Genomic DNA, 11,860 nt, shown 5'->3' with positions numbered 1-11,860 from the left:
TGAGGGGGGGCCACAGAGAGAGAGAGAGAGAGAGAGAGAGCCACAGAGAGATGAGAGAGAGGGCCACAGAGAGAGAGAGAGAGAGAGAGAGAGAGGGCACAGAGAGAGAGAGAGAGAGGGAGGAGGGGGCACAGAGAGAGAGAGAGGGGGCACAGAGAGAGAGAGAGGGGGCCACAGAGAGAGAGAGAGGGGGCCAGAGAGAGAGAGAGAGAGACGGGGCGACAGAGAGAGAAGAGAGAGAGAGAGGGGCGACAGAGAGAGAGAGAGAGAGAGGGGGCGACAGAGAGAGAGAGAGAGAGAGAGAGAGAGAGGGGGCGACAGAGAGAGAGCAAGAGAGAGAGGGGGCGACAGAGAGAGAGAGAGAAAGAGGGGGGCCACAGAAAGAAAGAGAAAGGCGGCACAGAGAAAGAGAGAGACGGGGCCACAGAGAGAGAGAGAGAGAGAGAGAGAGAGAGAGAGACGGGGCCACAGAGAGAGAGAGAGAGACGGGGCCACAGAGAGAGAGAGAGAGACTGGGCCACAGAGAAAGAGAGAGAGAGAGAGGGGGGTGCCACAGAGAGAGAGAGAGAGAGAGAGAGCGGGGGCCACAGTGAGAGAGAGAGGGGGGGGCTACAGAGAGAGAGAGAGAGGGGGACCAGAGAGAGAGAGAGAGAGAGAGAGAGACATGGCCACAGAGAGAGAGAGAGAGAGAGGGGGCACAGAGAGAGAGAGAGAGAGAGAGACGGGGCCACAGAGAGAGAGAGAGAGAGAGAGAGAGAGAGAGAGAGAGAGAGACGGGGCCACAGAGAGAGAGAGAGAGAGAGACGGGGCCACAGAGAGAGAGAGAGAGAGAGAGAGAGACGGGCCACAGAGAGAGAGAGAGAGAGAGAGAGAGACGGGGCCACAGAGAGAGAGAGAGAGAGACGGGGCCACAGAGAGAGAGCGAGAGAGAGAGAGAGAGAGGGGCCATAGAGAGAGAGAGGGGGGTCCACAGAGAGAGAGAGAGAGAGAGAGAGGGCCACAGAGAGAGAGAGAGAGAGACTGGGCCACAGAGAAAGAGAGAGAGAGAGAGGGGGGTGCCACAGAGAGAGAGAGAGAGAGAGAGAGAGAGAGAGAGAGAGAGAGAGAGAGAGAGAGAGAGCGGGGGCCACAGTGAAGAGAGAGAGGGGGGGGGGGGCTACAGAGAGAGAGAGAGAGAGAGAGGGGGACCAGAGAGAGAGAGAGAGAGAGAGAGAGAGAGACATGGCCACAGAGAGAGAGAGAGAGAGAGAGAGAGAGGAGGGGGACCAGAGAGAGAGAGAGAGAGAGAGAGAGAGAGAGAGACATGGCCACAGAGAGAGAGAGAGAGAGACGGGGCCACAGCGAGAGAGGAGAGAGAGAGACGGGGCCACAGAGAGAGAGAGAGGGGGCCACAGAGAGAGAGGGGGGGCCACAGAGAGAGAGAGAGAGAGAGAGAGAGGGGCGATAGGGAGAGAGAGAGAGAGAGAGAGAGAGGGGGGGGGGGCGACAGAGAGAGAGAGAGAGAGCGAGAGAGAGAGGGGCGACAGAGAGAGAGAGAGCGAGAGAGAGAGGGGGCCCAGAGAGAAGAGAGAGAGAGAAAAAGAGGGGGGGCCCCAGAGAGAGAGAGAGGGCCAAAGAGAGGAGAGAGAGAGAGAGGGGGGTCCACAGAGAGAGAGAGAGAGAGGGGGGGGCCACAGAGAGAGAGAGAGAGAGAGGGGGGTGGGCCACAGAGAGAGAGAGAGAGAGAAGGGGGGTGGGCCACCTGAGAGAGAGGGGGGGGGCCACAGACAGAGAGAGGGGGGGGGGCCACAGACAGAGAGAGGGGGGCACAAACAGAGAGGGGGGGCACAGACAGAGAGATGGGGGGCCACAGACAGAGAGATGGGGGGGGGCCACAGACAGAGAGATGGGGGGGGCCACAGACAGAGAGATGGGGGGGGGCCACAGACAGAGAGATGGGGGGGCCACAGACAGAGAGATGGGGGGGGCCACAGACAGAGAGATGGGGGGGCCACAGACAGAGAGATGGGGGGGGCCACAGACAGAGAGATGGGGGGGGCCACAGACAGAGAGATGGGGGGGGCCACAGACAGAGAGATGGGGGGGGCCACAGACAGAGAGATGGGGGGGGCCACAGACAGAGAGATGGGGGGGGCCACAGACAGAGAGATGGGTGGGGCCACAGACAGAGAGATGGGGGGGGGCCACAGACAGAGAGATGGGGGGGTGCCACAGACAGAGAGATGGGGGGGGCCACAGACAGAGAGAGAGAGAGCGAGAGGGGGCCAGAGAGAGAGAGAGAGGGGGGCCACAGAGAGAGAGAGAGGGTGGGCCACAGAGAGAGAGAGAGAGAGAGAGAGAGGGAGGGAGGGGCCACAGAGAGAGAGTGAGAGGGGGGGGGGCCACAGAGAGAGAGAGAGAGAGAGAGGGGGGCCACAGAGAGAAAGAGAGAGAGAGAGAGGGGGGGGGCCACAGAGAGTGAGGAGAAGAGAGAGAAGAGAGAGAGGGGGGGTCTACAGTGAGAGAGCGAGAGAGAGAGGGGGGGCCACAGAGAGAGAGAGAGAGAGAGAGAGAGAGCCACAGAGAGAGAGAGAGAGAGAGAGAGAGGGCCACAGAGAGAGAGAGAGAGAGAGAGAGAGGGCCACAGAGAGAGAGAGAGAGAGAGAGAGGGAGGGAGGGGGCACAGAGAGAGAGAGAGGGGGCCACAGAGAGAGAGAGAGGGGGCCACAGAGAGAGAGAGAGGGGGCCAGAGAGAGAGAGAGAGAGACGGGGCGACAGAGAGAGAGAGAGAGAGAGAGGGGGCGACAGAGAGAGAGAGAGAGAGAGGGGGCGACAGAGAGAGGAGAGAGAGAGAGAAAGAGGGGGGGCCACAGAAAGAAAGAGAAAGGCGGCCACAGAGAAAGAGAGAGACGGGGCCACAGAGAGAGAGAGAGAGAGAGAGAGAGAGAGAGACGGGGCCACAGAGAGAGAGAGAGAGACGGGGCCACAGAGAGAGAGAGAGAGACTGGGCCACAGAGAAAGAGAGAGAGAGAGAGGGGGGTGCCACAGAGAGAGAGAGAGAGAGAGAGAGAGAGAGAGAGAGAGCGGGGGCCACAGTGAGAGAGAGAGGGGGGGGGGGCTACAGAGAGAGAGAGAGAGAGAGAGGGGGACCAGAGAGAGAGAGAGAGAGAGAGAGAGAGAGAGACATGGCCACAGAGAGAGAGAGAGAGAGAGGGGGCCACAGAGAGAGAGAGAGAGAGAGAGACGGGGCCACAGAGAGAGAGAGAGAGAGAGAGAGAGAGAGAGAGAGACGGGGCCACAGAGAGAGAGAGAGAGAGAGAGACGGGGCCACAGAGAGAGAGAGAGAGAGAGAGAGAGACGGGGCCACAGAGAGAGAGAGAGAGAGAGAGAGAGAGACGGGGCCACAGAGAGAGAGAGAGAGACGGGGCCACAGAGAGAGAGCGAGAGAGAGAGAGAGAGAGGGGCCATAGAGAGAGAGAGGGGGGTCCACAGAGAGAGAGAGAGAGAGAGAGGGCCACAGAGAGAGAGAGAGAGAGAGAGAGAGAGAGAGAGAGAGAGGGGGCCACAGAGAGAGAGAGAGGGGACCAGAGAGAGAGAGAGAGAGAGGGGGACCAGAGAGAGAGAGCGAGGGGGGGCCACAGAGAGAGAGAGAGAGGGAGGGGCCACAGACAGAGAGTGAGAGAGGGAGGGGCCACAGAGAGAGAGTGAAAGAGAGAGGGGGGGCGAGAGAGAGAGAGAGAGAGAGAAGGGGCCACAGAAAGAGAGAGAGAGAGGGAGGGGGGCCACAGAGAGAGAGAGAGAGAGGGGGGCCACAGAGAGAGCGCGAGAGAGAGAGGGAGGGGCCACAGAGAGAGAGAGAGGGGGGGCCACAGAGAGAGAGAGAGAGAGAGGGCTTGCAGAGAGAGAGAGCGAGAGAGAGAGGGCCACAGAGAGAGTGAGAGAGAGAGGGCCACAGAGAGAGAGAGAGAGAGAGAGAGAGGGGGGGCCACAGAGAGAGAGAGAGAGAGAGGGAGGGGGGGGCCACAGAAAGAAAGAGAAAGGGGGCCACAGAGAGAGAGAGAGGGGTGGCCACAGAGAGAGAGAGAGGGGGGGCCACAGAGATAGAGAGAGAGAGAGAGAGACGGGGCCACAGAGAGAGAGAGAGAGAGAGAGAGGGGGCCAGAGAGAGAGAGAGAGAGAGAGGGGGGCCACAGAAAGAAAGAGAAAGGGGGCCACAGAGAGAGAGAGAGAGAGGGGGGCCACAGAGAGAGAGAGAGAGAGAGAGACGGGGCCACAGAGAGAGAGAGAGAGAGAGACGGGGCCACAGAGAGAGAGAGAGAGACACGGCCACAGAGAGAGAGAGAGAGACGGGGCCACAGAGAGAGAGAGAGAGACGGGGCCACAGAGAGAGAGAGAGAGAGAGACGGGGCCACAGAGAGAGAGAGAGAGAGAGACGGGGCCACAGAGAGAGAGAGAGAGAGAGACGGGGCCAGAGAGAGAGAGAGAGAGAGAGAGAGAGAGACGGGGCCACAGAGAGAGAGAGACGGGGCCACAGAGAGAGAGAGAGAGACGGGGCCACAGAGAGAGAGAGAGAGACGGGGCCACAGAGAGAGAGAGAGAGACGGGGCCACAGAGAGAGAGAGAGGGCCACAGAGACTGACACACACAGACACACTTCACATTTGGAACATTTACTATATGACACCAAAAGACTCAACAGACTCAATGGCGTGGATCCACCAGTCATACCCTAACAGAAACAGCTGCAACAATTATTTGCCTGTTGCCAGCTCCTGGATCCAGCCTTCACTTTCTTCAGCCTGCCTGCACCTCCATCCCTGTCTGATCTGAGCTTTTTTGTATTCTTTTGTGGGATGCGGCGTCACTGGCACAGCCAGCATTTGTTGCCCATCCCTAACTGTGCTTGACAAGACTGGCTTGCTAGGCCATTTCAGAGAGCAGTTAAGAGTCAACCACGTTGCTGTGCGATTCCATAGATTCTATCACAACATCTAATACTCAAATAACACCTACAAGAAGCACAAGTTTAGGTTTAAGAAATCAAATATTATGAACTGTCACTGAGAAATGTGGTGAAAAGAAATAGTTGGCACTTAAAAGAAAATTTCAGTTGTACTAAACTTGTTGCGCATGCTGCAATTGTTCTTAGTACAATTTAAAAGTTGCTTTAATCCCAAGGAATGAATGGATGGCTGGTGTGCAACCTGTGGCAAATTACAAGGTTTGGACATATGATAGTCAAAAAAAGTGTTCCATATCACTGAAGTTCCTTTGCAACTCGTAAAAGATCGCCCTCCTGAACATTAAAATGACCTGAAATGTTAAGACTAAGTTTCTCTCTCCAGAGGCTGTCTTACATGCTGAGCATTTTCAGCAATTTTTTTTATTCCTTCATGGGATGTGAGCATTTTTGGCTAGGCCAGAATTTACTGCACATCCCAATTGCGTTTGGGAAGGTGGTGGTGAGCCACCACTTTGAATCGCGGCAGTCTGTGTGGTGTAGATACACCCATAGTGCTGTTAGGTACTGAGTTCCAGAATTTTGATGCAGCAACAATGAAGGTACAGCAATACATTTCCAAGTCAGGATGGCGTGTAAACTGGAGAGGAAATTGCAGGTGGTACAGTTCCCCTCCTCCTACTGCCATTGTTTTCTAGGTGGCAGAGCTCGCAGGTTTGGAAGATCCCATCAATGAAGCCTTGGCAAGTTGCTGCAGTGCATCTTGTAGATGGTGCACACTGCAGCCATGGCCCGCCAGTGATGGAATGAGTGAATGTTTAAGGTGGTGGATGGGGCGCCGATCAGGCAGGCTGCTTTGTTCTGGATGGTGTCAAGTTTCTCAACTGTCATTGGAGCTGCACTCATCCAGGCAAGTAGGGAGTGTTCCATATCATTCCCGATTTGTTACTCATAGTTGGTGGACAGTCAAGAGGTGAGTTATACCCAGAATACACCACAGGATACCCAAACTCTGACCTGCTCTTGTAGCAACAGTATTTATGTAGCTGGTCTAGTTAAGTTTCTGGTCAATGACAATCCCAAGGTTGTTAAGGATGGAAGAGTCAGCGATGGTAATGTTGTTGAATATCAAGGGGAGTTGGTTAGAGTCTCTTTTGTTGGAGATGGTGTGAGGAAAACCCTATATGCCAAACGGGACAGATTAAGTTCATCGGTTGGAAACTTACCTTAGACTTTTAATAGGAAAAAAATCCTACGTTAACTTTTCAAAAAAACTAGCAGCTAAGATGGCCACTGCATTTTATATTTGAAACACCAGGAGATTGGGCTGGAGACAAAGAGTCCAACAGAAGCTCAGCCAGAACAATGGCTTGCCCTAAGTGATTGATTTACCTAGAATGGCTTTATCAGCACGGCGTCAAGACTATTCCCACCCATTGACTTTGAAAAAGCCAACCCCCTCCAAGTGTGGATGGACACCCTGGGTTGCCATAATACCAATCCTAGGTATTTCACATCAAATGGAGCAAAAAGCCTTGTGAATGATCAGCACTCATTTCCAAAGCATTTCAGTGTGAGCTAAACTGTGCTTGCAAATGTAAATAATCATACTTACAGTGCCATATTGTTAAGCGTGGCCTATAGCCCTTGAATGATAGCGATATTTTAAGATAGCCCTAGAGCAAAACAATGTAATAAAAACTCAATATTTCTATTTGGTTTACCTGTTAACTCAAAGTATATGTTAAAATTATCCAGTAGCTTGAATTAAGCAATTTTAATAAAACACTTTACAAAAAATATCAAAAGCGACTATGAAATTCACATGAACCAGACCTGAACACTGCAAAGGTTAGGAAATTCCAAGTTTAGTCATTTCACAAAGAAATGATTTTTGTTCTGCTTTTTACCAAAAGCACATCATTCACAAAGTACTTAGTACAGAAAAAAGTTCCATCAAGGATTCTGTCCTACTTGTTAGTTACAACTGCACAGGTTCCTCTTCTTTCATCTGATTGCTGGATCCACTCTCTTGGGCTTTTTCCTCCAGCAGTAGCACCCTCCTGCACAGCATCACAATTTCTGTTCAACTCAGCAATCCTTAACACACACACAATGGATTCAAACCTCAGCTTCTGGCAGTCGCAGCTCAAAGCCCATACACTCAAAAGAAGCTCACTGCTTCAGTCGCCATCAGTGCCTAGGTGGGAGAGATCTCCAACTGCGTAATATGCAGTTGTTACTGTTGATGGGATGAACTTAGTGCCAAAAACAATTGGCAATGGATTCTTTTTATAAAGCTGAAACTTCATGTGAATGTCACAGCTGTCAACTATTGAGACAACTTTTCTTTTTACAAATAACATGCTTTGTTCAAAGTGATGCTGCATTCCTGAAAAAGAGGCTGCTCAAGCATTTGTCGTTTCAGTGGGTTATAGGCAAAATAACAAACCAAAACATTGGAATTTATTTGGGAATTCCTAATCACCAACATCCATCTTTCTACTTCATTCAAGTCAAACCATGAGGGTAATTTCTTGCAGCTTTCTTTTTCTCACCTGAGTTTTTTCTTGATGAACTCTAAAGTTCCGCTTGGATATAATATGAAAAGTCCAGTTTGATTAATAAAGATGACTTTGGGCTATAAAAGGAAAAGAAAATCAGAGATGCTTCCCATGGGATCATTGCATGTCTCCCCATGTCTGGATCTAGAGTTGATTCATAAAGAAATCAGCTAATTCATAATGCAAAAACAGGTCATTTCCAAAACCTTTAGCAACTTTCCAAGGAGGCAAGGTAAATAGCCCAAAAAGGTGAAATGATCTGGTCTGGTTTAAGGAGGATTGAATTTAAATTATTTAACTTTACTGGAATGGACCTGCTTTGGATGGAAATTTGAATTAACCAATAATTCAAATTAAGAGGTTCTAATTAAGAAATGCATTTTCAATAGAAAGTAATTTTACACCATTTTATTTCAATTTAGATAATTTGAAGATGTTGAATTTAAGCTAAGGGGTATGGTCTGTAAATATTGAAAATTAGGAGGCAATTTCGATGACGGTTGTTATAACTATGCTATTGTGCAATAACCGAAGCATTATAACACCTCTGATAGATTTCTAAAAACCTCAGACACCAACCTTGCCCTACCCAGTTTGTGTTTGTGACATCCACAAAATAATGCTTAAAAACAACAACAAAGTAGCAGGATATGTGCCAGCGATAAGTTTATATGTGGGTTAACATGAGAAACTGTAGGATTAGGCATCTTCCTTAGAAACTGAAGGAACAGTGACAAAGTGTTTTTCGGGTTATTTTCCAATCGTTGGTAAAGGTAATAAGTTTGAGCAGAAATTTGAGGTTGAATGTGAAGTCAGATAATCTGTCACAGTTTAGACACCCTGCTCCCAAAATCATTCCCTTGTGTAAGTTTGCTAGAAATAGTGAAAGAACAGACTTACAGCCCCAAAAGGGACCCTGAATGGTTGTTACATTAGAACGTCTTCCAAGCAGATGTGCGGCAGGACAAATGAGTTGTTGGAATCAGGAAATTGGATATCATCTGTACTTTATAAGAGGGGCTGCAGTGGTAGTAAATGTCCCTTCTTGAACCCCAGGCCTTCTTTCATATCAGAACTTCAACTATCGCACCAAAGACTCCAAAATAAGCTTCCTGCTCCCACTGCCCCTTCCCCGCAGTCACTTTATATGTGTGCATTCCTTGTTTTATTACCCTCACAATGCTCTAGGACTGTACTCTGAATCTCTGATTCTTTCTCCAATCCAGGCTCAACTGCTACTTACAAATGCATCTTACTTCAAGTGCACCATGCATTTGTAAGAATACACCTAGTCCCTTTCTGATAATTTCCTCTCAAATAATCTGTTGAAACAGTTGTAAACATAAAGCTGCCCATCCTTCACCAGAACACTCCTATCTTCTCTCTTACAGGATAAGGTAATTCATAATCACCAGAACTCTCAGGCCAAGGGTAAATGTCCCTGAACAGTCGATCTCTAGCAACTCATAAGGAAATGGCTCTCGCGATCCATAAAGCCAAAATTGTTGGGGAAGTAGATGTAGGATCATCAGCGTAAACTGTAGGCTTGTCAGGACCATTTGCATTTTGCATGTATAATGTTTAGTAGCGCAAAAGCAGCTGCAAGAAATTTTATCAGACACCTCCAAAAGGTACATGTGAACTGTCAATGGTAGCCCATTATAATCCATTTTATTTTCTGAGATAACCTAAAGCAAGATGTCACCGAGAAGGAGGTGGTGAATTGTCTTTCACCTCTGCCTAACGAGCTGCATCATCACTCACAGTCACAGAATCTTCCTCACCCACTCAACACAAAAAGCCTGATTTTTTTTCCCCGGTGGGCAGGGGTTGCTGGCAGGAGGGAAATGTAGATACTGCCAATGAGCGTTTACACTAAATGAGATCACACATGAGGGCGGCCCAAGGAATTAATATGTAAAGTGGGCAGCAGAGCCTTCATGGAAGTCAGTCCCTGGCTCCAGACATAGATCGCTGGGGTCCTGCTCTAAAAGTGATGCTGGATGAACATGTCATTTGCATTAAAGGCCTGTCACCCGACCCGAACGTGTGGCTCCACTGTTAATTTAATTTTTGGACTAGAAAGGTGTTTTGTTACAGTTTTTTTAAGCTTGTGCAGATCAGCAACAAAGTGAAAAACTGGTTGGGCATGGGAAAAAAATGGAAGGACTCAGGCCGGGTCAGATTTTTTTTTGACGACCCAAGCAGGCCTTTACTATTTAGGGATAACCAGGAATCAATTTTTAGTTGCAAAAGGCCAGATCTAGATTAGGTGTCAAGAGGTGGCTCTTTTCCCAGATAATAGTGGACCTCTGGAGCAGACTGCCTGCTTGTACGGTGGACGCCCATCCACTGAATTTCTTCAAGCAAGAGCTGGATATATTTCTGGCTGGGGCACAGATAACCTCATACAAAAGAGAGAACATTGACAACAGCTTTAAGAGATTTGGAGCATCATCTTTCAGGGTCTGTAGATTCTAGCTGATGCTATCAGGTGTGCCTTAATCAACATGCACTCAGATCCAAGAACAAGTCCAAATGTTGTGGCTAAAATTCACCTTCATGATGCAGTCTTCAGTTCACATTACTTTTCAGCTGGCCATCAGATGTCTGCTTATGTTGATGACAAGGTAAAAGACTAGGCTCCACATACACCTACAATTACATCACACTTAAGAGTCCTCCCAATCTCAGAAACCTTGAAACAAGGGCTATGCTTGGTTTTGTGTTTAAATGAACGTTGAGGTCACAGTTCATTCAACAACTGCTTAATAAACCATTTACCACTCGGAGACATCAAGACCAAGGTGAGATCTGTAGATTTGGGTGAAAGAGTAATATCCCTCTCCCTGTCAACCGTCAGAGGCTGAACCAGACCGCATCCGTACCATCACTGTCCTACTTCCACCTCCATATCTTGCCTGACTCCATCCCTGCCTCATCTCATCTGCTGGTGAAACCTTCATCCATGCTTTTGTTCCCTCGAGACTTGAATAATCCACCCTCCATAAACCTAATCATCCAAAACTCTGCTGCCTGTATCCTAACGGACATCAAGTCCCATTCACTCATCAGCCCTGTGCTCCCAGTTGAGCAACAACTATTTTAAAATATTCATCCTTGTTTTTAATTCCCTCCGTGGCCTTGTACTCCCCATCTCCAACCTCCTCCAGCACTACAACCCTCCGAGATATTGCGCTCCTCCAATTCTGGCCTTGTGAACTTCCCCAATTTGTTCTACAGTTGGCAGCTGTGCCTTCAGTTGCTGAGGCCCTCAGCTTTGGAATTCCCTCCCTAAACTTCTCCACCTATATTTCCTCCTTTAGCATACTCCTTAAAACCTATCTCTTTGTTCAAGTTTTTGGTCATCTGCCCTGATATCTCCTTATGTGGCTCAGTGTCAAATACTCCTGTGAAACGCCTTGGGAAGTTTTAGTACATTAAAAGATCCTACATAAATACAAATTGTTGATCATTTTCTTCTTTGGTGTCGCCTTATCCTGTGTGTTCTTGTCATTTCCTCTTCCTCCTTCTCCATTATATGCACAAAAATGGAACTGCCCATAGTGAAGTCCATGGTAAGGGTTCCATAATAGGATGGTGCAAAGATTTCCTTGTTAAAAAGCAATTTGCAGAAGCCTTGTCGTAACACAGCTTAAAAACACTGTTTCAGTCAAAGAATATGTTCAAACGAAGCTTATGGTCATTCAAAGTCTGTGAACTGAACTGTTTCTTCATTTGACAGGCCAACCAGACAACTTACCCGTCTTTTGTTTACACTCTGAAGTATAGGTGGAAGAGGCTGAGCTCCTTGGACATTCTTAAGTAGCGCTGGTGGTTCTCTACTCGTCTCCTTGAGTATACAAGCAGATCCGTCTCTGTACGCTCCTGTGGAACTCCTGCTCCTGAGAGCCCAGGGGAATGTTTATCCGACCAGTTTATGCTATGTAAATAACGCGCTACCCCAGGGACCTTGTCGATTCCTTCCACAACAAAAAAAAGCGTTTTATTCGGACGCTGTTGGTCGTTAGGCAACAGAAAAGGAGCCGAGTCCACGATGTCGGCCTGACCTGAATTACTAAATAGAATGAACAAATATTCAGAGACTGAGGGAAAAAGTTAGCTGCTCAGAATGGGGTACCGTGAACATGCCTCACTTCGAGTTGCTGCAAAAATAAACTGAAGATAGGCTAACGGTCCGGCTACTGCTGATGCGCTCGAGCGACAGGCGTACAAACGGCACATTCCCGTGCACCCATTTTAGTCACGTGCTGCGAATCGTCCCGACGGACGGCCCATTGAACCGCAAGGATAATGCCAGTGATAGGAAATACAACTGAAGGCCCAACACAAAGTA

The 11,860-nt window shown here is 49.1% G+C and overlaps 1 protein-coding gene across 1 annotated transcript in view; it reads right to left on the bottom strand.

The window, feature by feature from the left end:
• LOC137380869 (uncharacterized) overlaps positions 1-11,315 on the bottom strand; it is a 49,972-nt gene extending 38,657 nt beyond the window's left edge. The window contains exons 1-2 of the mRNA XM_068053278.1: positions 11,267-11,315; positions 6,555-6,615 (exon numbers count right to left, since the gene is read on the bottom strand). Coding sequence (XP_067909379.1) covers positions 6,555-6,562 — 8 coding nt within the window. The 5' untranslated portion in view covers positions 6,563-6,615; positions 11,267-11,315. The remainder of the gene's footprint in view (positions 1-6,554; positions 6,616-11,266) is intronic.
• Positions 11,316-11,860: the final 545 nt, after the last annotated feature.

This window comes from Heterodontus francisci, chromosome 20, assembly GCF_036365525.1.
Source record: "Heterodontus francisci isolate sHetFra1 chromosome 20, sHetFra1.hap1, whole genome shotgun sequence".
Lineage (NCBI taxonomy): Eukaryota > Metazoa > Chordata > Chondrichthyes > Heterodontiformes > Heterodontidae > Heterodontus > Heterodontus francisci.
The sequence above is the reverse complement of the archived record's forward strand: the minus strand, read 5'-3'. Positions and strand labels throughout refer to the sequence as shown.